At 33.0% G+C, this 27,174-nt stretch overlaps 2 protein-coding genes and 1 non-coding gene across 3 annotated transcripts; 2 read left to right on the top strand and 1 right to left on the bottom strand.

The window, feature by feature from the left end:
• Window positions 1-2,639: 2,639 nt before the first annotated feature.
• Window positions 2,640-5,437, bottom strand: LOC146719401 (uncharacterized). The gene is made up of 4 exons (XM_085490195.1): window positions 4,677-5,437; window positions 3,692-3,822; window positions 2,918-3,178; window positions 2,640-2,695 (listed from the first exon to the last, which is right to left on the bottom strand). Exons 1-4 carry the CDS (start codon window positions 5,435-5,437, stop codon window positions 2,640-2,642), a joined length of 1,209 nt encoding a protein of 402 aa, XP_085346321.1.
• A 2,194-nt stretch (window positions 5,438-7,631) lies between these two features.
• On the top strand, window positions 7,632-7,714 carry TRNAL-UAA (transfer RNA leucine (anticodon UAA)). Its single transcript has one exon. It is a non-coding gene; the product is annotated as a tRNA-Leu (tRNA).
• A 5,456-nt stretch (window positions 7,715-13,170) lies between these two features.
• On the top strand, window positions 13,171-13,602 carry Dtd (D-aminoacyl-tRNA deacylase). Its single transcript, XM_085490194.1, has one exon. It carries the CDS (start codon window positions 13,171-13,173, stop codon window positions 13,600-13,602), a length of 432 nt encoding a protein of 143 aa, XP_085346320.1.
• Window positions 13,603-27,174: the final 13,572 nt, after the last annotated feature.

Raw genomic sequence — 27,174 nt, 5'->3', positions numbered from 1 at the left:
CGGAGGAGGAAGTAAAAATTAGTAATAAGGAAAAGAAGCTGAATGATCTTCGTCTTGAAGTGCTAAATTTAGAGGAGGATTTTAATGCAAAGGATTTAGAATCTTTAATTAAGAATTTTAAGAAATATCAAAATGTGTTAAGGGGAGGTCTTCCACCATATCTTTGGAAGTTTTTTGAGAAGATTTTGAAAGAGAAGAAGATCACATCTTCTTTAAAAAGTAAAATAAACAGATCCTTAGAGAGGTATGGAAGGGATGAGGAACGAGTTATAGAACACGTAGATATCAAAAAAGTAGTTTTTGAAAGTAAAGCTGTTCTTAAAGATCCCACTCTTGAGGAGATTTTAGAAATCCCAGATATTGGCAAGAAGGAAAAGGAGATCTATAGATTCATAGAAAGAGAGGAGGATGAAACCAAGAAAGTCAAAGGGTATCTCTCTTTACTAGGATTATACACTAAGAACATAAACATAAACTACTTTGATAAAATTATCAATTGTTTAAGAATTATCTCTAAGGTACTGAGGAAGAAAGACAGCTTGTTTTATAATTCTGTTGACTTAAAGAGGGTTTTTGTGAACAGAATGGATTTTTATTTACAAAAAGTTCTTTCTATAATCAGAGAGGAGAGGCATACCTCTTTTATAGAGACTTTGGATTATCTTAAGAGAATCAATCCGGATGTTGTAGAGAGGAAGTATTTGGAGTTCAAATTTTTTATTCTAAATGAAAGTGAGGATACTGAGGATGTTGTATTTAAATTGTTATGGCTTATAAGAAAGGGAAAATATGAGGTATCTAAGGAGTATTACATGGAGAATGTAAAATTCTTTAGTAACCTTGAAGATAGAAATATTTTAAGGATTCTGAAAGAGTTTGGAATTCTGGGATACAAAGAGATGGATTTCATTTTTGGGTTTAGAGTGCTCCAAGATTGTTATTTCAATGGAATAGGTGATGTAGAGAACATTCTTTGTATTTTATGTGTTTTATTTGAGGATGATTTGTTAGAAGAGAGGTTTTATCTTTCTTTTATTTCAAAAGTTAGGGTTTTAGAGGAAAATCCACTACTTCTGAGGAGTGGATTTATAAAAAATGAAATTTTTAGACTTTTCTATTTCCTCAGAAAATTTGACTTTTTTAAAGCTAAGACAATTTTGGAGAGGATTGAACCCTCGCTTAGAATAGAAGGAGTGCTAAAGGAGAGAATTTATAAGGGGATTGTTAAACGTAGGGTAAGAAGTGCGGAATAAGGATTTTTAATTAAACCACAACAATGTTTCAGGATGATAGCACCTTTAAAAATGTATTCTTCAACACTTTATTATTCGTTTTAGATGTGTTTCATATTGACCTTAAAAGGTGAGGGAATAGAAACAATAAATGGAAATGGTGGATTGGATGTGTATTTTATTTATAGGATTGGTATACTCTAAATACATAGAGGAAAAGATGAATGAATTTGGATTTGATAATAATTCTATGAACCACAAAACTTTAACTCTAAAAAGAGCTAAAATTCACAAAAATGAAGTGATAATGAAAAATTCTATCGATGGAAACTCATTAATTGCATTTAATATCCCCAACCCTTATGATGAATGGAGTTTTGAATTTAGTTTCAATGAGATAGATCTAATCTTTCCACAAAATGCTGGTATCTACATGTGGTACTCTACTGATAAGCTAGAAAATGCTAATTTTAGTGGAATACACAGTGAGTTTAGAGGTATGATGGCTGGATTGGAATTTTTGGGTAAGTATATAGAAATAGCACTTGGTGCCAATGAAGGGATGTACGATTTCCACGATATGGAAGATGTAATAGTATTAAGAGATTCTATTAACCCGGAAAGATTCAAAAATATTAAGGAATTAAGGGTTAAGGTTATATCAACACATAACAATTTCAAAGTAGAGATTTATAGTGGAGAACAACTTTTATACGATAATTTAAGGTTTATGGATGCTTCTCTTCTAGGGGATAGATCTAAGGGTAAATACTTTGCTATATCCACCAAGTACGATAAAATACCCTCAGATAAACACTTTACCTTAAGAGAGGTGCGTTTAAACAAGAGGATAGAAACAGATGAATACGACCCAAAGGAGATATTCTCAGGATTACCGCTTTCTCAGCCACGAATGTCTGATGAGGTAAATCACACCGACTCAGAGGTGAGACATCTTATAGCAAATCTAGAACATTTTATAGAATACATGAAAAAGATAATTGGTTTTTCTGTTGGATCACCTATTAGCTATAACCTCAAATACACCATCCAAGAGATGGTACACCAGCAACAAAAAATGAAGAAGATCCAAAAGAACTTGGAAGAGATGGGAGGTGAGAACTTAAATTTGATGTTAAAGGAAATGTCTAATAGAATTAATAGCTTAAATAATAGGGTCGAGTATATCCATGATACCATTGAAGACTCTCACATCATTTTAGGTGATATAATAGCTCATTACCATACCTGGGACGAATGTTCTCTTGGGTATCATTCTTATTTCAGGGCTTGTCTCGGTTATAGCACTGGGAATCAAAACATTTAAAGCTAAAAAGACAGAGAAATATCTCTGACAGGGCAAAATTAAAGTTTAATTAAAATTTCTTGAAAATCCCTTTCTCACCCTTACAGTAAGTAGACCAACTCATCTTCAACTGCAATGGTGCACTCATCACTTAAATCTAGCACACCACACAGATCAAATAACTCTCTAGCCATTACTCTATTACCAACTCTTTTAACAACACCGCTTGCAAGTACAACAATCCTTTCAACACATTGTCTCATCTCTCCTAGTAATTTTAAATCCAAATCTTTGTTAAAAAGAACTGTTCTTCTTAGATGTGTCTCATCCACAGACCTCTTAAAACATAAAAACCCCTTTAAAATTTTCATTTTTTTACATTCCACAGAGGTATCCCTCTGTTCATAATACTCCATCACCCTATCGTACTTAGTGGCTCCTTCTCCAATGCCACTCTTCAGATCATCTCTTAAAATACTTCCAATCAACTCTTCATTCAAGATTTTTAGGATCATTTCATCATTATCAAATAAGAAATACAATTTTAGCAATTTCCCCGTATCGTTTCTATCCTTTAATATTTCTCCCACTCTCCTAGCTACATCCTTATCAATAGAAACACAATTTTGATCCACTAATCCTAAAATATCATAGATTTCACGTTTCACAATATTATTGGCCACTATATTTACATACTCTCCCCTACTTAGATACTCTTTTAAATATTCTATACACTCTATCTTTCTATCAACACCTTTAAATTCCTTTACAACCGTAAATAAGACATTTATAAAGTACTTTATATTCCTCTTATCTCTCTTTAATAGCTCCTTCATTAAATAGAAGGATTCATAGATGTTAAAATCTTCTTTATAAATGATTTCTACTGCTTTATCATACCTCTTACACAAAATATTTGCTAATAATCCACCCGTGCTATTTTTGTATCCTTTAAAAAGTCCCAAAATCTTCTCCTTGGTATATTCATCGTTTATATTTATAAGTTGATACCATAGAAAATCCTCTATTGTAGATATCACAAATCCATCACTCTTAGATACCTCATATCTGTAAATAATCTTATAAAGAAGTAGCTTGAATTTATCAATTTGTCCTAAAACACTCCCATCCTCTCCAAATAAAGGAAATGTACCTCTAACCACACTTCCTCTAATTAAATACTCCTTTAGGAGATCTCCAAAGTTCCTAAACTTCGAATCGAAGTTGTTTAAAAAGGATAGATTCTCATCTACAAGAGATACAGCCCTATCTACCATACCTATCCTGTAATAGATATATATCTCAGCATAAATATACCTATTACCATACACCTCTATGTTATACTCCTCTTTGTTGTACCTCAATCTAACAAAGTCTTTCAGCTTGACCTCAAAGGTCTCCAAATTTGAAGAGGAGGAGAAGTTCTCTCTTAAAAATTTATCAATGAAATTTAAAAACTGTCTTTCCAAAAAGCAAATCTCCGAATGGAAGGGATGTGAAGAGATGCTTCCCTTTCTCACAACTTCTTTTTTATTGTTCTGGTCTACTAAGAAGTTAAACACCTCTTTAAGGAGAGAACTCGAAAAATATTTTATATTAAAAGGGCCTTCTAAATGTCTAAAATCACCAAAACTAACTTTCTTATTCATAAGGGCTTTGTTTTCAATTTCTATTTTCACTTCTCTGATCTTTTCATCTACCTCCTTGTCAAAAAAGTCGAAAATCTCCTGTTCTACACCAAAAAGTCTTTCTTTTAAAACATTCTGCTGAAATCCATTTATTATCTCTTCAATATCAAACCTATCTCTTACTATCTCTACATAGGAACCCAACCTTTTTATCTTTTCGTTAAGAATGTTATAGGGAATTATTTCATCGACATACTTTGTGGAAATAATGGGTTTATCACTCTTGTTTTGTATTTCTTTTAACTCAAGCACTAGTTGTGTGTAACTTTGTATCTTCGTGAGTGGTAAAGTAAACGGAGCATTCACTTTGTTTTGAACTGTCATCCAAGGGTCTCTCTTTTTCAAAATTTTTAAAGGGAAAGTAAAATTAAAAGAAAAGCTTTATTTCAACCACTCAAATCCTTTCTAACAATCGAATCATCACCCTTATCTTCTAAAATGTACCCATACCTTCTAAGATCATCTCTTAATCTATCACTCAAAATGTAAAACTCCTTAAAACCTTTCTTTTCCTTACACAGCCTTCTTATACCCTTTCTATACTCACAAAGTAATCCAACAATTTCATCTTCTAAAGATCCCTTAGATTCTATCTTCTCAGCATTTAAAATACCGAAAATTTTTAAAATTCTCTCCAAATACACTTTACACTCAATGATAGTCTCAAAACTGAGATTCTCTAACCTTGGATTCAGAAAATCTATCAAATCGGTGAGTGATAGAATGGTAGAAGATGTGTCTATGTTATTACACAAGTGAGTGTGAACTCTAGATTTAATCAATTCTAAATATTCAATGGTAGATTTATCCAAAGATGGATTTTTAGGGTTTGAATTATCTCTTGGATGAGATAACAAGGACTTGGCGATTGATAAAAAGGTAAAGACTTTGTTTTCAAGAGAAATGGCATATTTCATCATTTCTTTGGTATAATTCATTAAACCATGCCACTTTGAATTTAAAAACATTATTCTTATCTGCCTTGGAGTATATTCTCTGAGAAACTCCCTAATGGTAACAAAATTCTTCAAAGATTTTGACATTTTACATCCGTCAATGTGAAGATGTCCTGAATGTATAAAATACTTGACCCATTCCTTGCTATCAAAATAAGACTGGCTCTGCGCTATTTCGTTTTCATGATGTGGAAACTTTAAATCTACACCACCCGAGTGAATATCCATCTTGCTCCCCAGGATATCTCCTGCCATAACACTACACTCTATGTGCCATCCAGGTCTTCCCCGTCCCCAAGGCGAGTGAAAAGAAGAATCCTCATCCTTGCTTTTCCAAAGCGCAAAGTCAGCAACGTTTCTCTTCTCTCCTGTCTCCTCAGACTCTCTAATGGCAGATTCATCCACAAAAATTGGATATTCAAATCCTCTTTCCCTATAATTACTTGTATCAAAATATACACTTCCATTTGATTCATAAGCATACCCCTTCTTAATCAATTCTTCAATGTAATTGACAATTCTGTCCATATATTCAGTTACTCGAGTTATTATCGTTGGGTTTTTGATATTTAAATCTCTCATGTCCTTGAAAAATTCCTCCTCATAAAACTTTGTTAAAGTGTCACAAACCTCTCTAATATCTAACCCTTTAATATTAGGGCAAAAATGCGAATTACCAGCATCTTTAATTTCCTTGGCTCTGTTTATTATCTTGTCATCTATATTCGTTATATTCATAACATAAAAAATTTCATATCCAAAATATTCCTCCAACACTCTTCTTATTACATCAAATGATATGTATGTTCTAGCATGTCCTATATGAGACGAATCATAAACAGTTGGCCCACAAATGTACCACTTAATTTTCTTATATTCATTAGTAACCAACAACTCTTCTCTTCCTGTTAGGGAATTATATAACTTTAGCTGAGCTAACTCCTCCTTCATTGTCATTTAATTTTTGGTATGGGCATCTTGTTGTTTCTGGAATTTAAAGGGAAATAGAAGCTTAGAGAAACTGGGAATTATTGAAAATGGAGGATATCCTTTATTTCTCCTGTTTTTCTGTATCAACACTGGAATTTTTAAGTGTTTTAAAAAAGTACATTGGCGATGTAACAAACCCATCCGGTTCATGTCCCAACAATCCTTGTAAGAAAAGAGTACATCCCTTTTGGTAATGTCCACCTTTAAGGAGATCCTCTATATCGGAGAAATTAAAATCCTTAATAGTGGTTTTGAGGTAATTTAAGTTGTTTCTAAAGGGACATCCAAAGGTATTTCTATCATTAGACTTATCAATTATCCTTTTACAACTATGGCAGGGATAATTGGCTCTCTTTCCCTCTAATCCATAATTATGTCTTATGGAGTATAGGTATTCCTTATCAAAGGCCATTTTATTGACCTTAAAAGAATTTCTAAAAAAACCTATACATTCATCAACACTCATTCCAGCCTCCTTGAGAAAAAGCGTTAGGGATTGTCTATCGTTGTATTTTAAGTGGTTTTCTCTTCTCATTTTAGTGATTATACCTGTCATACACGGTGGTGAATATTTCTCTATTTCTACCAGCGTTAGAGACTCAGTTGGTTCTCTAGATACATGAAATATCTCATTTGATATCTTTTGTAATCTCTCATCGCTGATTTTAATCATTTTATGATACAAATCTAACATTCTTTTTTCCAGATAATTTCTGTATTCATGTTTAATTATAAATTTAATGTACTCACTATCTAAAGTTGTATATCCTTTCTCTATTCTTACCTTCCTCCTACTCACTAAATCCAATACTTTGGTAAAATAAACCTTTACTCTGAGTTCATCTTTGCGGGAAGAAGTATCAGAAATTACAAGCTGTGGTGCAGATATATTGAATAAATACTCACTATTGGAATCTATGATCAAGGTATTCTCTTCTAGCTTGATGTTTGTAAGATGTGGAATAAAATCGTTGAAAAAGAAATTTTGAATTTCATAATCAGGGAGAGATACAATTTTAGAATTAAATAGCTCAGATTCAAATTTTACAAACCAATTTAACGACCAAAGAGCTTGTGAGCATGCTATCCTGCAATAAAAATGCGATAAAAGATCCTCTTCTTCTGATAATATCTCTGATATTCTACTATCTGTTAAATTAGACTCAATTGCTTTTAATAGTTTTATTCTTTTCTTTATCAAGTTCGAAAATGGCATATAACTTTCTATTCTCTTCGGTAGTTTTGTATAAAACGTTATTTTACTTCTAAAATTTTCAAATTTCACTCTCTTCATCTCCAATTTGTGGGTTACCCACTAAAAATTCTTTAAGGTAAGAAAGATGTAAGGAAGAGCAGATTATCTATTGTTATTAATTTACAGAGAGATGGCTTAATCTTCTCTTTGTATCATAAAACAATGCATACATACTTTAAATATCATTAAATTTGGGCTGGGTGAGGCAGTGTGGCCGAGGGGTTAAGGCGGTAGACTTAAGATCTACTCATCGGAAGATGGCGTGGGTTCGAATCCCACCGCTGCTATTTTTTGTAAGTTGGTTGGTTTTTTAGTTTAGAATTACAAGATCCTTCTGCAAAGCTTTAAGTAAAACCAGTCAATTTTATGGAACTATTAGCTCTGTATCAAATAATATAACGTAAAGTTGAAATAAAAAAATTACGACCCTTTAAATGTCAAGTGGTCAGTCAGTGAAAGTAAAAGTAAGATGTGGGGATGAAGTTATTGAATGGACGGAGTTGAGAGGAACAACACCCATAGAAATAAAGAACACCCATAAATTGCCAGATAATATAATTTCTTGTAAAGTTAATGGTACACTCTCTGATCTGTCTCAGTCAATTTGGGAAGATTCTGAGATCGAGTTTTTAGATTTTAATTCTGATGATGCAAGACATGTGTTCTGGCACTCCTCTGCACATATTTTGGGTGCAGCAATCCTTAAAGTTTTTCCTGGTTCCAAGTTAAGCTCAGGTCCACCCACGAAGGATGGGTTTTACTACGATGTTTCTATGGAGAGGCCTGTAAACCAGGAAGACTATGAAAAATTGGAAATTGAGATTCGAAGAATAATAAAAGGTAATCATAGGTTTGTCAGAAAGGAGAAAACTAAAGCTGATCTGCTAGAGATGTATAAAGACAATAAATATAAAAGCTATTATATTAACAGAAGTGTTGATGAAAGAAGCACTGTTTACATCTTTGAGGATTTTGTAGATTTCTGCTCAGGTCCCCATATTCATTCCACAGGTATGGTTAAGGCCTTCAAAATAATGAAACACAGTTCTTCCTATTTCCTTGGAGATGCTTCCAATGATCCTTTACAAAGAATTTATGGGATTTCGTTTCCAAACGAATCTGGATTAAATAATTATCTCATTAATTTGGAGAATGCAATGAAAAATGACCATAGAAAGCTTGGAACTGATTTGTTTTTCACCCATGAGTTCAGTAAGGGGTCTGTATTCTTCCTTCCTGAAGGCGCTTTTATCTATAACACTCTGATTGATTTTATGAGAAAAGAGTATAGAAAAAGAGGATTTAGAGAGGTTATCACACCAAATATTTACAGCACCGATCTCTGGAGGATTTCTGGTCATCTTCAAGCTTATGAGAAGAACATGTTTCTTTTTAAAGTGGAAAATGAAGAGTTTGCTCTTAAGCCAATGAATTGCCCGGGCCATTGTCTATTGTACCAGAAAATCCTCAAATCCTATAGGGATCTTCCACTAAGACTAGCTGATTTTGGTGTATTACACAGAAATGAGTTGAGTGGAACGCTATCAGGGCTTACCAGAGTTAGAAGATTCCAACAAGATGATGCCCACATCTTCTGTGCTGAGGATCAGGTGGGAGGTGAAATTATGGAGTGTCTCAACTTTCTCAAGTATGTTTATGAGCTTTTCAATTTCTCTTTTGAGCTAAGACTTGGGACTAGACCAGATGAGTTCATTGGAGAGATTGAGCTATGGAATGAAGCTGAGGAAATTCTAAAGAACTCTCTTAAAGAATTTGGATATAAATATGTTGTTAATGAGAAGGATGGTGCGTTTTACGGACCAAAGATTGATGTAATTCTTCATGACTCACTAAGCAGAGATATTCAATGTGGAACGATCCAATTAGATTTTCAACTTCCAATTAGGTTTGGATTGAGATATTATATTAAAGATGAGAATGGAAAGGAGTTGGTGAAGAGACCCGTTATGATTCACAGAGCTATTTTTGGAAGCTTAGAGAGAATGATAGCAATTCTCATTGAATCCTTTAGCGGAAAATTACCATTTTGGATTAATCCAAAACAAATAATCATAGTGTCCCTATGCGATGAATATTCTTATGAGGTTAAAACCCTACTTTCCGACTATAATATCAATGTTTTGGATAAATCCTCTGATACTTTGGCTAAGAAAATAAGGATAGCCTATGAATCTAAACACTCCTTAACCTTTGTTTTAGGGAAGAAAGAAAGGGAACTGAAGAATGTTAACGTACAAGGTAAAGGTATCTTCTCTGTGGAGAAAATCCAAAAAATCCTCGGGCTAATGGTGGAAAAGAAAAAAGAATTTGATGAAATACTCTCCTTGGAGAACTTAGAATTGTGAGAATGAGAATGCTTATTTATTAACAAGAAGTACTTACTAGAGACATTAAATTTCTTTCTACCTTTCAATTCTACTCCTGTCCTACCAGTAGGATACTCTCACCTCTTATAAACAAAAACTTTTCATTTTCACACAAAATCACGTTCATATGTTCATCAAATCCGCATAATTTACCTTTGAGAGTCGTATAATCTCTCAATTTTATCGTAATTTGCTCTTCTAAATACGTTTTCAAGAGTAACATTGGATCCTTCATTTTGAGTTTTCTTTACTCTAAGTTAAGGGTCCTTTTTATGAGATGGTGTAAAGAGCAGATGGTTATCTTATCTACAACATCAAAAACCTTTAGACTCTCTGTATGGAAGATGAGACAAACTCAATCTTTATTTAAACCCACACTTTCAAAATGATCTTCATTCTCTAAAGCGTATCTTCATTAATGCTCTTATAGTCCTTTACAACAATTTCCCAAATATGTTGCTATTTACTCGAGCTCATAGGTACTTTACATTTCAACGGATATTTTCTCATATTCAGGTCTAGAATTAGAATCCTTTGAAAAGCACCATATAAAAGATCTAACACTTAAATTATAACTTTAATTAATATTTGCTTATTACTATAAACCAATCATTTTATCTTTCAGTTAATATGTGGTATCTAGATGTACCATTTATCCCTTCCTTAACGTTTATTATAAAAGAATTGAAAAGTATATTTCAATATTCTATAAGTGTAGTTATTTGTAGGATCAATCTATTAAATTGTATTTTCCTTATAAGGTACATAAACCTTTTAAAACACACTTTGTAAATTGGAATATAAAAATTATATCCATGAAAGTGTTAAGATACATTTCTATTTTAATGATTTGTGTGATAGGTCTGTTCTTTCAATGTTATTTAGAAGTATTGAATAAGAAGAATAGTACTAGTGAATTGAGTCTTGTCAAGAGATCAGTAGATATAAACTTTAATCCCAACTATCACGGAGAGAATGACCTCAGCATCACTAGGAAAAAAAGATTCCTAAGAATGTACTTCATGTCATCGAAGTATCAGCGGAGGCAGGAACTTTTAAGAATTAAAAGAATAATCGTAAAGTATCTGAGGAAGATACATAACCATGGTAAATGCGAGAATGATATATGTAAAAATAGTATTGAATTTGGTGATGAGTGCATCTCAACCCTAAATTTTGATATAAATGATGTTTATAACATTTATAAAGCATTTTCAAGCGAAATTAAAAGCAATACACTTTTTACCATCGATGATTTTACAAAGAGATGTAAAGTGAAGGGATTGAATGAAAGTGAGTTACAATGCATCTCATCCATCTTTGATTGTTTTAGAAAAGAGAATTTACTTCATCTTAAATCATTGATCAAAATGATAAAAGAATATACTAATCGATTCTTGTCACCAATGGTAGGATAGGTTTATATTGAAAGGATTTCGGGGTATTTAAGAAGTTTTCTTTGATTTATTAAAATATAAATTATATCCTGAACTGTAAAATCTTCCTATCCCTCTCTCCCTCCAAACATTCTTCCTCTTTTTTCATACCAAGTTCTTGAAATTCCTTCTAGCTCCTTTCTTTGAGTCTTTCTCTCCAAAAAGTCTCTAAAAAAATGAGATTTTGGAATATCCCTCCTCTCATATTCTTTTCCTTGCTTTACTTCAATGCCACTTCCAATATACTCATTTTTTATATCCTTTATCTTTCTAAGTACCTCTACACCATTTGGAAATCCTCCTTTCCTCCACTCATTCCACTTCTCTTCACATTCAAACATTCTCTTCAAAATCTCTGACTTGAAGAAACGATCCTTAAAATAAAAATAGACCATGAAGAAGAATGCATCTCTAAATACTCCATCCCTAAACAAAAACATAAACACCTCTCTATCCTTTATATTCTCCAAGTTCTTATTTACAAAATTTACCTTTCTATTTTCTATTTTTAAACTCTTTATAATATAAATCGCATCTTTTATTATCTTATCCACCTCATTTCCCTTCTTCTCCACTACATTTTCTATCTTTAGATCTATCTCTCCATTCCCATCTTTCTTCTCTGCTCCCACCTCAAATAAACTTAAAGATAGAAATGAGGCTATAAAATTATAATAATTAGAGTCAAATGAATAATTCTTAAAAGAGTGTAGAACGTCATCCACTGAATAGTCAAATAGCTCACCTTTTATATCCTTACCTTCCCAGTTAAAGATCTCAGGTTTGTAGAGAGAACTAGCATGAAATATTCCAAAAAAATTTAGAAAATACTTTGAGGTTATCCCTTGGAACCTTCCCTTTCTTTGCTGGGAAATAACAAACTTGAAGAAAGGTACACTTTTGTATCCTCTCTCTGCAATTACCTCTACCATCTTTTTCAATACCTTTTTATTTTCTGGCAAGAATTCAAGCACTTCCCTTAGCTCTTCCTCATTGCTTCTATCAATTAACCTCACTAACTCTTCTTCCCTTTCAAATGCTTCCAAGAATTCCTCAAGAATCATCCAGGGGAGGATCTCTTTGATTGCTAGAATAACACAGTGAAGGAAAAGAGTTAGAACTTGTCTAACTTTGATAGGAATGATTATTAAAAAAGAGACTGTACTCCTTGGAAAGAAGCAATAAAAATTAAGTTTTTTGGTTTCCACTATTTTTGTTTAAAAAGGCCCTTTTTAACAACAAAGTGAAAATTGGAATGGAAAGTAACAGTGATGTAGAGAGAATGATCTCCTTTATAAATCAAGAAGCTAAAGAGAAGGCTGAGGAGATTTTGGTTAAAGGATTTGAGGAGTATAACATAGAGAAATCAAAGATAGTAAAGCAGGGGAAAGAGGAGATTCTAAAGAACTACCAAAAGAAAAGGAGAGAATTGGAGTTAGACTACATAAAAAAGGAAAGTGAGATTAAATCTGAATATAAAATGGAGTATCTGAAACAGAAAGAAGTGATTATAGATAAATTATTTGATATTCTCAGAGATAAGTTGAGAGATCATAAATTATCTAAAAATTTGGTTTTGAGTGGATTAGAGAAGATTTGCGAAAGTGAGTTTATGGTTTATGTCTTAGAGAGAGACATGGAGAGTGTTAAAGAATGGGTTAAAGATTATAAATGTGAGATTAGAAAAATGAACGATAAATACATTGGAGGTGTTATGTTCTCTGGTAAAGATGAGAAAGTGATGTGTGATAACACTTACAATTCCAGATTGGATATTATCAGGGAGAAGTATCTCTTTTTAATATCGGAAGCTATTTTTAAGTAAACCATTTAAAATTATCCCTAGAGGAATGATTTTCAAGCTTTTTATTTAGATCCTTCAATTCTTCTTCTATTCCCTGTGCTATCCATCCCAGTTTAATGAAAGTAATTCTTCAAAGAGTTAAAAGCGCCAAGGTAACTCACAAGGATGAGGTAATCTCTGAGATAAACAATGGGTATGTATTGTTGGTTGGTATAACAAAGAATGAAAGGATAGAAAATATAGAAAAGGCAACTAAAAAGATTTTAAAAATGAAATTATTTGATAATTGGAAGAGAGATATTGTGGAGAAGGAATATGAGATATTGATACTCTCTCAATTTACGTTATTTGGGACTTTTAAAGGTAATAAGCCAGATTTTCACAATGCTGAGATAAAAGGTAGGGCAAACAATCTTTTTGATGAGGTCATTTCTACCTTTAAGGAGAAGTACAGGGTAGATAAAATTAAGAACGGGATATTTGGGGAGTATTTAGAGATATCCCTGATCAATGATGGACCTTGCACTATTTACTATGAGGTGCTCTAGATAAAGTTTTATTATATACCTTAATTAAACCAACCCTTTCTTTTATTTATCGGAACTATTTCTAAACCTTACCTTCCTCTCATTTTGATAGACCTCGATAATACCCTTCCTATCCCTCACAACTCTGAGCTTGCTTTTATCTTCTAAAACACAAAAAAAGACCTCGCTGAGGTTATCAATCATTGGAGGACCAAAATAATTTAAAATTCTGTATTTCTTCTTGAAATATGTGATGAATAGCCTAGAAAGGTATGTTATTACCATTTCTGATATTTTTTGGATGTCTGTGGTGTGTCTCAGGGAATTTATGACAAATTTGCATAAATCATTTCCATCTTCTGACATTCCCTGATCTACTTCTATGCTTAATTTACCAATTCTATGGTTTATTTTACACCTTTCTTCAAAGAGATACTCCCTAATGAGATCCAACTCCTCTTCTAAGCAGTCCAAAGAGTTTTCTGGTAACACACTTTCATTCAACAGTGACTCATTGATCTTCTCTTCATTACTTGTATTGGAGCTATAGTTTTTAATATTCAATGGTGAAACACATCCTTTAAATATCAAATCTCCGTATCTTATAGTACACACCAATCCTTTAGGTTTCCACCACCTGGGATATATCAATTTTAAATCACTCCCAATTATAACATAATAACTCTCATCCAAGTATATTCTGAGATTACCCTCAACTAATCTAATTAAATACTTTTCTTTAACATTCTTAACATTCCTATAAACACTTTCCTCCACTTTTCTAGCTTCTCTCAGTTGCTGGATCTTAAAATCAATAATCCTAAGAGAAGAGCTTAAAATAAAAGGTTTTAGTGTCTTGGGATACCTAGGAGTCGGTTGAGAAAGAATTTTTATGTCTGATATTACTTGTTTATTTAACAGTTCATACACTTTTTTACCTGTTTCCAGCTCAACTCTACCCAAATTCACGGATTTATAAAAATTCATGTCCTCATTTATCTCCCTATCCAACTTTTCAATTCTCTTGGAATATATCTTAGAAAGGCAATCCCAAGACTCCTCTAAACTCGTTTTTTGATCCTTGTATTTTATTGAGTCACTTTCAGCAAATAAAATCTCTCTAAGCTGGATTTCGCTACTTTTAACTTTCATTTCTACAGGGTAGATGAAAATTAGACCTTAGAGTATGGAGAAAGGTAGAGAAAATCATAAGAATAGCATTAAAGTCTATTCTAAGGGATAAAATAAAAAGATAGAGTTATTGGAATATCTTTTATCAAATTTCAAATCTTTTTAAAAGATGTGATCTTCCCTCTTTTTATCAGATATTAAAATTTTAATTAAAATGTGCCCTTAGAAAGTTCAGATGGTGTATTTTAGTGTTTTCTATTACCTTTTCTTTTTGTTTGAGAATTGTAATGGAAATAAAGAGAGCAAAATGATTGAGGAGATATCTAAGGAGTTTAGTTACAGTGATGAGGATAAGTGTAAATTGGTTACTGAGTATGGTGAAGTAGTAGGTGAGGGAGTAGGTGAAACAATAAATTTGGATAGTTATATCGAGTTTGTTGAGGATAGAGAAGATTCTAAAGGGGAGGATGAGAACATGTCTGTGGATGTGGGTGGATCATACCTTAAAATATGTATTTTGAGGGTGAATGAAAATGGAGAAGCAGTGGTTAAAGAACGTCCAGATGGAACGAAGCTTTCAGAAAAGTATGAAATAAAAAATGCAGAGATTGAAAGACTTGAAAATATCTTCCCGTGGATTGCTGAAAAAATCAAACTTTTTTTGGATGGTGACAAAGGGAAGTACAAGGCTGCACTTACTTTTTCATATCCAGTGAGGCTCACTTCGCTCTCTAGGGGATATGTTTTGTTTGCACCTAAAGGTCTTAAATACGACAGTGATACAAAGATTGATCCTGTTCTTAGCTTGAATAATTCTTTAAAGAAGCTTAGTGTGGAGGTAGAGGTAGGAATAATTTTAAATGATACTGTCTCAACGTTTCTTGCCAACTATTTTAAGGATAAATCAACAAGAATTGGAGTTGTTCTTGGGACTGGTACAAATGGTGCTTATATCTCAGGCTCTAAATTAATTAACTCTGAGTGGGGATCTTTTGCTGGAGAAGGAATAAAGAGAAATAGTTACGATGAGAAGGTATTTAGGGAAATATCTAAGGAAAATGTGAAGTTTAACAATCTTGATGTAATGATCGGTGGATTTGGACTTAAATATTTACTTTTCGTTGTTTATGAAGAGATAAAGACGCTAGGTAAAACTGAACTTAATGATTTTAGTGTTAGCGACATTTTAAAGCTGTATTACTCTTCTAAGATCAAAGAGGAAAATGTCAGTACCTCTCCATCCAATGAAGGTGAAGAAATGTGGAGGAGTATGATGTTTCACATAATTGATTCCTTTAAAACGAGAGGTGCTATAATTCTTGGATGCTTGATTGCAGGAATAATCGAAAAGAATGGGTGGCACGACCAAAAGATAGTCATAAGCTGTAATGGATCCGTGTTTGAGAACGAGTATGATTTAAACCTCTTAGAATCTGAAACAAAGAGGATATTGGAACTCAAATTCGGGAAGGAAGCCACTACTGTCGAATACGAGTACATTGAGGATGCTTCTCTTTTAGGAAGTGCTGGTGCACTCTACTGCAATGGGAAGATTCAAACTAAAAAATAAAATTTTTTAGTGCTTTAAATAATTCTTTCCTTTATTTGCCACTTCTAGATAGTCTAGATACCTCTAAATTTGGAAGAGTGATCGGTTCTCTTTTAAAATACAGCGAGAATGTCCCAAAGAAAATTTTTTAAAAAAAACTAAAAACCATTAATAGCACTCGTTCTTAGATAATCTAAAACATTGGTTAATTAAAGCTAGAGTTCAACTCTCTTTTTTATATAAAATTGCTTTTTAAGAAAAAACCAATTTATCTGGAAATTTTAACTATAAAAGATACTTTATTATAAAAATTAACAACATATGGTATTTTTATAAAATAATCCAAATTTATATCTATTTATGGATAATAATCAGAAAATACAATTTATAGGAGAATTTATACTTTTTGTGGCTATTTTGATTATATAACATACTTGCTATCGTATGATATAGAATAAAAATTATATTGGAAAAGGGGAATATAAAGGGATATAAAATGAATCAGCAGAATAGAATATACTTTCATAACAATCAAGAAAATATAGACGTGCACAACCATCCTGTGGAGAGAGAGGTGGAAATGAATTCTAAAGCGATTGGTGAGAGTAATTTTCCTGTGAATGATTACAAATACTTTGGAGGTTATGATGCCAGACACTATAGTGCTCCCATTGTTTATGGAAGTATGTCTCAGGGCTATGAATATCAAAACCAACTGATCCAAAGAAAATCTGGAAGACCTGCCATCCCACCCAAAAAGAGGGAAAAACTTCCATATGAGAGCCATATCAAAAGGATGTATTTCAGGAATCTTAGAAAGACAACAACAGTGCCGAAAAAAGAGCGGAAAATTAAGATGAGGGAGCATTTTAATAGTGAGAATTTGAATAAAACTTATTACGAGTACGAAGAAGCCGCAGAACACGATAAAGTAGATGAAGCAAGAATGGGACATGAACATTCAGGGTATGCCAGCATACCAGAATATGAAGTTGGGAGAAGTAATGAGTATGGATCATACAAAGCAAAACCATCACAAGTGATAAGTCAAGAGGGTAATGATCAATTCTACAATCTATACAACAATGAGGATCAGGAAGGGTATAACAAGGCCAATAATGTGTACTATTCAAACTACCCAAGATTCAACGGGTGTATGGAAGTGGAGGATGATTCGTTAAAGTTTGAAGGATCAGGTCTTCTATATACCAGAAGAAATGAACCTGAAAGGGAGTACATGTGCATTCGTTGTGTAAAGAAATTCCAGAGGCTTTCAGCACTAAAACTACATGTTTTTTCGCATTTAAAAGATGCACATGTATATAAATGCTCAAAACCAACATGTAGTATGGGGTTTAAAACATTAGCTCTGGCCACAAAGCACATCTATCAGCACCATCCCGAAGAGACGGAGAGGCTGCTGTGTATATTGAAGAGATCTAAGTACATTTGTATATTCAGATCTTTTATGGTACTTTTAGATTATTACAATGTCATTGACAGTTCCCAAAAGAATCCATTTATTGGATCCTTCTGCTTTGGATGTTTTACCTATCCGAAGTCCATTGAAGGACATTCCTGTAGTAAAATCTTTTACTCTCTTTCACAATGCCCGGCCTGTAAGAAGGACGTGGAGTTGGGGAAATTAGAACAGCACTGTGTTTCAGATCATTGCAAAAGGATAAAGCCGATTCTAAAGGAGGGTGAGTAATAAAAGGTACAAGTGTTGATTTACACGTTGGATCTCTCAATAAAATTCTAGCTTTGTGAAAACTTTAGTGCACGGATGTGCGATCCAGTAAGTATAAAAAGATATGATCTGCAAAAAACCGCTTGTTTTATGTTTTCAATTTCTATTACTTCATAAAATGACTTTTCTTTGTGATTTATCTCGACTTTATCTTCTCTCACGCTGACAAACACGTTGTCGTGTATGATTTCTAAAAGAAAGTCCTTTTTATGGATGTTCCTCTTGGTGTACCCATACACACCCTCTAAATACTCCAAATTGCTATCAAATGTCACCTTTAACCCATTTTTATACCAACAAATCAAATTACCTGAAACTAGACACATATCCTCTATTTTATCTATCTCCAGATATAGCAAAATTGTCTCCAAGAAAGAGTCGATTCTCTCTAAATTCTTTTTAACTAAGAAAAGTACGATTTTGTAGAACACTGATCTACATTGTTGGTTTATACACCTTGTCTTTACATAGAAAAGTAAGAGATGTGTCCTTATGATTTTAATTTGTTCGATTTTTAGGGCATTGTTCCACCTGTATATTGCCAGGTTTATCCCATTATAGATTAAAAGATATCCAGGGATAGCCATTATCTCTTCACCAGTTATAGATATGTCGTAAGCTTTGATATTTTCAAAATGTAGATCAATTGGACATTCTTCAATTATTTTTAAGTTTTTGTCAAGATCTTTAAACAGCTCATTGTGAGATATTCTCCTACTGGGTGGGTTTTTTCTTAGTATGGCATTGTTGATTTCCAAGCTCAAAGCCTTAACACCTCTTTTTGTATTGTTGTCTTTAATACTTCTGGCATTTTTTATTTCTGAAATACTCTCACCTTTAGATTCTCCCATCTTGATTTTCTGATCAGTTCCTCTTTTATTACTTCGAACCTCTCTTCCAATAAAAGATCCCAGTTTGACACATTGTTGGAGAGAATGGAGCATTCGTTCAACAGAAACATTTGCAGATAGAGTACCAGCTATTTTTATTTAAAATGTACATACTCTAACTTCCACTTTAATTATTAAGGAAAATTACAAGGTCATCTAAAAACTTTCCAACTTTACTAACTACAATGTTGGTGTTTGTTTGGTAAAAGACAGCAAAGAACAGAATCTCTCTATCAATCGAGCTAAGAACCAAACCTCTTTTTTTGTCCTCTTTGTCAGGATCTGTAGCTAAATAGAGGTACATAGGATCCTTTCCATTACCGCAATCTATCTTCCTCAAAAACATATATTTTAAACCCTCATGGTCCAAGTTACCGCTATCATTCTCATCCAAAAAGACTATTTTCATGAACTTTTCATACAGCTCCTCTGTACATCCACCAGTCCTGTGTTTCAACTGTACATCATCAAAATTTGTTAATTCAGCAGAGATAATGGTACAGCTTTCATCATTCACCACACCATTGAAAAAATCCATCCATGTCTTAGAACTTTCATCTGTGTATGTCTCCATCCAGGGTACCTAAAAATTTTCCAGAAAATTAACAAGTGAAACTCTAAATTGCACAACAAAGATCCCAATTTGAACACTGAGGTATTCCTTTATAAAACCATGTTATATTTTATCTTCAATGTTTATTCAATTGATATTTAAAAAGCAGAAAGATGGTTTTTCATCATTCCACAATTAAGGGAAAGGAGGTGTAAAGTATAAACGAACAACTGTTATGCAACACTTAGAAAGGGTTTACACATCATTTTAAATTTTTTAAATTTGATTGATAGATCAAGTTAAACCAAACTACGCACTATTAGAAATAATCCATTCCCTAGCTAGCTATCTTTTAATCTTTTTAGTATTAAATTTTGTTTTTTATTTACATTTTGTTTGAATGGCCACTGGTCTTACCAATCCACTCTCTAAATTAATGCTACACTGTTACCTCTCTCCACTCCCACTCTATCCAACAAATCTTGCTTTCTCCTTTCACAGTGAAAATCTAAAAATAAACAAAATGTGATTTAGGAGAGTGTAAAGGGAACACAAAAATATTCCCCTAAAAAAGACAATAATGTTAAACAACACAGGGATAAAGGAAAGGAAAGAGGATAAACCAACCAGCTTAATTCAATTAAGGACACATCCAACAAGAAGAGTGTATTACTTACTAGGAGGTAAAACGGAAGAGGGAAGGTCAAGTAATAAAAGCAAATTTAGAGCAAAAATAACAACATTTGAGTATGATGGCTGTAGAGATCAACCAATTAATAGATTACTTATCAAGATATCAAGTAATATATCTCAAGTAAGCAAGTACATTCAAAGAATACTTAAAACCAAGAAATTTGATGTAGTTTACCTGATGATAAGATACAGAGAGTTTCTTAGAATTAGAGATACCTTTAAAGAGACGTTTAATGATATGTTTTGTTGTGGGTATAATTTTATAGTTAGTTACATACCTAGAGAAGGGGTACAGGAGAGCGAGTTTATAAATTTTTATGAGATACACAAATTTAGAGAAGGGAAGTACTATGGATAGCCAGAGAAGGAATGGAAGAGGAGTATAAGGTAGAGATCAAAAATGGTAAAGATAGTTTTGAAAGTAATAAAAATGAAAGTTAAACCAAAATTTGTTAATTTATCTCCTTTTGTTATTTTTTAATTTCAATCCTTTGTTTACGGATAACATCCTTATTTATACCGTAATGGGAAATAACGATATTTTAATATTCCATAAATGGAATAGAGAAACAAAAATCAATAAATAAAAATTTGATTAAATTTGATGTAATTTATGGGTAATACCTCGGAGTTGATGGAGGAACATTTTTATCTCATTGAGAGTCAATCTCTGTAGACAAAATAACTAAAATTTTATCTTTACCCTTCTTAATGGCAGGGAACATAAATTGTAAGAAGGAATGGAACCCAATGAATAAAAGAAATAGAGAGAAGGTTAAAGAGCTAGAAAAAGAAGCTTTACGGAGAAGAGAGAAGAAAAAGAGGTATACAAAAGAGGAAGTAGATAGACTTTTGGATAGATCTATTGATGGGAGCAAGGAAAGGAGAGGAAGGATGTCTTGGATGTTTTTAGATGAGTGACAACGGATGGAAATATCTAGGAACCTCCTTTTTTCAAATAAAAATGTAAATTTTAAATTCATTCTTATTTCCTTCTTTGGTTTACCTCACTCCAATCATTCCTTTAAGTTCCCATAACTTTGTCAATCTTTGTACCCCCATGCTAGAAGTGGAGTTTAGAAACTTAAAGGAGCGATTGAAGCAAATTAAGCCAAAAAATGAAGTGAGAATAATTCCATGTAAGGAGTACCTAGAAGAGGTGCAAGGAATCTACGACTTTGTGGTCGAACACTTTCCAGATGTAAAAATATTTATTTTAGAATGTGAGGAGATAGCTTGTGGGTGGAAGTTCTCACAATCACATTTTTATATCATTTTAGGGATTTTATGTCCAATTCACACTTTTTCTAGCTATTTTAATTTAATTAAAGAATTAGATAACGAGGTTTTAGAAAAGATAAATCCAAAAGAGGTAGTTTTCGATTCGTATTATCTACACTACGGTGAAAATAGAGAGGCAGATAAGGAAGATCATCTGACGGTAGTGACAGAGAATAAAAGCTTTTATGATTTTTATTTTTATCAAAAAAATGTGAGGTTATACTCTAAGAGTGTTTTAGAAAGGGACAAGTGTACATTTTTAATAAGTAGACTGGGAAAGATAGAAAGAATAAGGAAAGCGAACATTTTTGGGATTTTCTTTACCTCAGAGTGTTACAGAGACTTAGGGGAGACTATAGCAAACTTTTTGAACAGAAAGGAAAAAAAAGCCTACCTGATATTTCTTAAGGATGTTTCTTGGGAGAGATTAATGTGCTATGATGTTTTGGAGTGCATAGTTCTAGTAGACTGTCCGTTATTTACACATTTTGATTTAGACTTATCAATTCCACTAGTGGTGCCATATGAAATAGCTATAGCTTATAGCAAGGAATGGAAAGGAGAATATTTTATAAACAAATTTGAGATAACTGATGAAGATGAGAGTAATACAGAAGACAATGGACGTATGGTTGGAGTTAAGGATGACATTATAAAATTGGAAGATCACTTTGTTAGTGGTAAGATTTTGATGGAAAAGGAGTTTCATGGATTGGAGTATGGAAACGTAGAGGAAGATCATGAGATACACAATGGGTTGGAAGGAGTACCATCTGAATACAGGGTTATAGGAGAAGAGTGAACTTCTCAACAAATAAAATGGAAAGAAACTTTAATTTTTACCTCTCAATACGTAAAACCTCAGGAAAATGATGACCTTGAAAACACAAAGTGAGGTAAAGGTGAGTTTTGGAGGGCCATTCTTGAATTCCTTTTTTATTTCTTTTTTTGAGAGCTTATTATACCTGGAGATGTTCTTGCCATAGAAAATAAAAACATGTAGAAGATCAATTAGAAGAAGAACAAGAAATAATAAGAGAATATAATAGACCCGTGATGACTGTTTTGGCTGTGGAGTAAATAAATGAGACGTATTCAAATACTTGTCGTATACTTCTTTCTTATCTTTAAGAATGTTGTATCCATCGGTTAGCAACATGTCATAAGTCTCTTCAGAGAGACCGGGAATGAAATTTCTCTGTTTTATCATCTTTTTATATTTCTTTTTTACCTGCTGGACTGAGGCATTCTCTGAGATATCAAACAACTCGTAGAAAGTCTTGTAGCTAGATTGTTTTTGGAGTGTTTCCACGCTATTTCTTATTGATAAGAAGTCCAACTCTGTACAACCGGAAAGAACAAGGAAGAGTGAAAGCACAAACATTGGGAGGGATAATTTTTGTTTTATTTAAAGGGAAAGAAAAGGAGATAGGAAAGATAGTTTGTGGGAGAGGTAGACGAAGTTTTTAAATCTATAAATGTGTTTATTTATCTATAATTTAGAGCAAACAAGCAAAGCGAATCAGTCTGCTCGTAAATATCACCATATACCTCCAGAAGAGTTCTAAGACAAAGGACCAGCAAGATAATATAATCCACGGACCACCTCCAATAGTAAAGTCTGATCAAACAGGAAAAATAATTTAAATTTGACAGAAGATGTGGTCTAACAAACAATTTATACGTGGAGATAACAAACAGCCCGCTTGTTATGTGACCAAAGTAAAAGATTTCTCTATCCTTGGCAAAGGTGTACTTTCTAAAGTCAGAGACTGGTTTTTGGGTGTTCTTGCCCTGCATGTACTGGTAAAGGGTAGGCTCCTCGCTATAAAATGCATCTTCTACGATATACGAGATGGCCTCTGTAAAAGAATTAGCCATACAATTGGCAACTAGAAAGACTGACCCCATGAGAACAATTGATACTAGCCTGATAACAATTGGTGATGGAACTATATCCTCTTCAACAATGTAATCACAGCAGCATTGCTCGCATTTCTTTATTTCTCTGATGTGTTTTCCCTTAAATCTCCATAACTTGAGGCACGTTTTGTGAACGTATTTTATAGATCCCTTACATCCACACGGGGCTATAAGATCACAGGTAGAATCCACAGGGTTTTTATATAAAAAGCAGATTTTACAACGGGCATCTTTATCTATTAAACCTTTCTTTTCATATTCCGGAATATCAAAAATATTTTCTCTTTCTTTAGTCACATCCTCAATCATTTCGTATTCACCCATTTCTACGATTTTCCGTTAGACCATCTTTATATAAAAATAGGGGAATATTGGTTATCTAGCTAACCAATTAGCATTAACTATCATCTCTTTTCTCGCATCTCTTGGTATTTTTCTTAAGTCTGGAGAGTCTTTTCTGGACCAATCAAAAGGAAGATATTTTTATTTGCTAATCTCTGAAGAAAGGAGAAGAGGAATGAGGATATCAAAAACATTGCAGTATTTTACGGACAATATAACAATCAAATCAAAAGATTTTAATATATTCTGTAATGTTTAATAACAGGTATAGTACTCTCAATAAACAACTAATGTTAGGGAGATTCAGTTAATCTTTTATCCTTTGCTAGATTGTGACTTTTAAGGACTTATTTATCAATCAAATAATCTTAGATTAGATATAAATGGAATATTTTTATATTTTGGGAGAAAAAAGATTGATGTTAAATTGCTTGTTGCAAATTTGGTATTTTTTATATTTAAAAAATTATTTAAAATTTTTTTTAAAAAGTATAAATAGATGAGAAAAAGTAACTCTTGTTATGAGTGGAATACTATTATCTTTTTTATTTTATGTAGTACCAAGTTTTGGAGTAGATGAGGTGAAGGTAAAATTCAATAATGAAAGTAGAAAAAAATGCTTCGCCAAAGATACGTTAATAAAACACTTTGGATACTTTAAAGATGAAGTTAAAAACAATACGAAGAGTTACAAAGCACCAGCTGACATTATAGCAGAAGAAGATTTCGAGGATACAGAGAGTTACAAAGCACCGGCTGGGATTACGTCAAAAGATTTCAAGGATATTGTAACGATGGTCCAGGAGGATATTGAAATTACAAGGAGAATGAGAAGAAAGGATGGGTATTTAGAGATGATCATACAACATTTAAATACGTTGGAGGTTGACTTGAGTGTATCACCTTGGGTTTGTCTGAATTTGGTCAGGATAGGATTGCTACGTGAAGATATCCGTGATCTAGCTAAGATATTTGAGAGAGAGATAATGAATAAAAATGTTAAAGAGCATGTGAATGCTATTTTAAAACGTTCAAACTTGGTGCTTAGTGGTTATTTACCTGCTGGTAGCTTTAAGGAGAAGATAAACGGTATAGATGTTAAAGATAATATAAATGTCGTTTTAGAAGATTTAAAGTTGATATTTAATGGTGATTTACCTGCTGGTGGCCTTGAGGAGAAGATAAACGGTATAAAGGTTAAAGATCACATTAATGCCGTTTTAGAAGATTTAAAGTTGGTACTTAATGGTGATTTACATGCTGGTGATTTTGAGGAGAAGATAAAAGGTATAAAGGTTAAAAAGCATGTGAACGATATTTTAAAATATTTTGAGTTGGTATTTAATGGTGATTTACCTGCTGGTGGCTTTACAGTTAGTCGTTTTCCAGATAATGAAGGTAGCTCAAGTTATAGCATAGCTCTATCACAATTTGAAAAGTGTGGATTGCTGGGTTGTATTGTCAATAACTATCTTTCGAAGAATAAGGAAGATAAAGACGTGCTAAACTACATTTTTTGTATTAAGGGTAAAGAGATCAATGAAGCAATAACAAAGAGTCACAATGAGTGTAGGATATTAATGGATAAAACGAAAGATAGTGGGTTATCGGATATAGAACGGGAAGAGTTATTGAAGAATTGTGAGGAAAGAATAGAAGGGGTGAAAGAATTGTATGGAAAGTGTAAAATGATGATGTTTTGGATAAAAGATAATGGTTTCATGAAGAGTGATTTATTTATTGAGTTCAAAGGGATTGTTGCGAAAGAAAATCCCTCTATCTTGGATAAGAAAGAAGACAAGTTAGTTGAGAATATACAATCATTTTTGGAAACTAAGGAAAAGAATATCCGTGATGGACTTTTCTCTGCGTATTGGAGGTTGATCGATTATTCTCGTAAGCTACAGGATTATAGACGTAGAATAATAACATATTGCAGAAAATATTATAAACTTACTGGAGACTATACCATATTTGAGAAAGTTTTTATGTTGTATTTTGAGTCGAAAGAATATTTAGAAGCTCTTAAGATATATTATGAGATGAAAAAGTGCAGTGATGGTAAAGGAGATAGTATTAATCGTGTAAAAAAGAAGATATATGAGGTGTTGTGTAGTAATGACGTAATCTTTGATGATAAGAGTTTTCCTGAAAAGGTTGTTAAAGAGTTACGTGAAAAAGATATACTCCCAATAGAAATAATACTTGCTGTGTTAGAGAGAGGGTATGACGACATGTCTGGGATATCAGATAATGTAACAGAGATAGAAATGGAGGATGGAGAGGAGTTGATAATATTTGGTGATACGCATGGAGAATTCTTTGAGATCTATGACATCTTATCCAAGATTAAAGGAGAGGAGACAACTGAGCTGATAGATACATCCAAGAAGTATCTATTTAATGGAGATTTTGTGGATAGAGGAGATGAGTCAGTGAAGAACTTCATCTTTCTTTTACTTCTTCGAATTGTATATCCGAACAATGTTTTTTTGAACAGAGGAAATCACGAATTTATGGATATTAATATTGACTATGGGTTTTACAATGAATTAAAGAAAAAATATGGAAATATCAGTAGTACTTTACTACATCACCAATTTAATGAACTGTTTTCAGTGCTTCCATTGGCATCTGTGATAGATAACAAGTGGTTTGTAGTTCATGGTGGATTGCCTGAAGAAAGCATTACACGGAATGATATTGAAAGTGAATATAGGATAGTGATTACGATAGATTATGGACGCGATAAAGTAATAGAAGGATTGATGTGGTCTGATCCTTCAGAATGTGGAGACACTAGACCTAATGTTCATAGAGGAGGAGTAGGTGTGTTATTTACTATTGATACCACAGAAAAGTTTTTGGAGATAAATGGATTTGAGAAAATAATAAGGAGTCATGACTGCATCGGTAATGGCTTCGAAAAACATCATGGAGGTAAGGTAGTGACTGTTCATTCAATACCCAATTATCGTGGTAGTAATCAAGGTTCGTATCTCATAGTCAGTAAAGCTAAGGGTGTGTTAGGTTATGAGGACAGACAATTCAAGAGCTCCCAGAAGGAAAAGAAAGATTTCCATGATAATATTAATTCTGATGATCAATCGTCTAAGGCTTAGGTAAGTCTACTGATGATAGAGATAATCGCTCTACTCACGAGAGTTACAGCATCTTTCTGTCATTCAATAAACATTTGGTTTTTGGTCATCTCCTTTCTATCTATCTTCATTCTCATCACCTTCACTTGATGGGTCTCTCACCACCTTCTATACTTAGCTAAGGATGACTTGATCTGGAGACTGATCACGGAACTGGTACAAAGATTAGTTAGTAACCATTTACTTAAGGAGTTAGGACCAGAGAAAGTTGGACGTTCTCGCACTGTTCAGTAATTCTAGGGAGAAGGGCAAAAGAGACAATCAGACTGCAGATCTTCTTCGGATTGTATAGAGTTACTTAGAATGAGTTGTATTGCACC

Source organism: Nylanderia fulva, unplaced genomic scaffold, assembly GCF_048542155.1.
Source record: "Nylanderia fulva isolate GAGA-0341 unplaced genomic scaffold, ASM4854215v1 Scaffold77_91711_551806, whole genome shotgun sequence".
Taxonomy (NCBI): domain Eukaryota; kingdom Metazoa; phylum Arthropoda; class Insecta; order Hymenoptera; family Formicidae; genus Nylanderia; species Nylanderia fulva.
The sequence above is the reverse complement of the archived record's forward strand: the minus strand, read 5'-3'. Positions and strand labels throughout refer to the sequence as shown.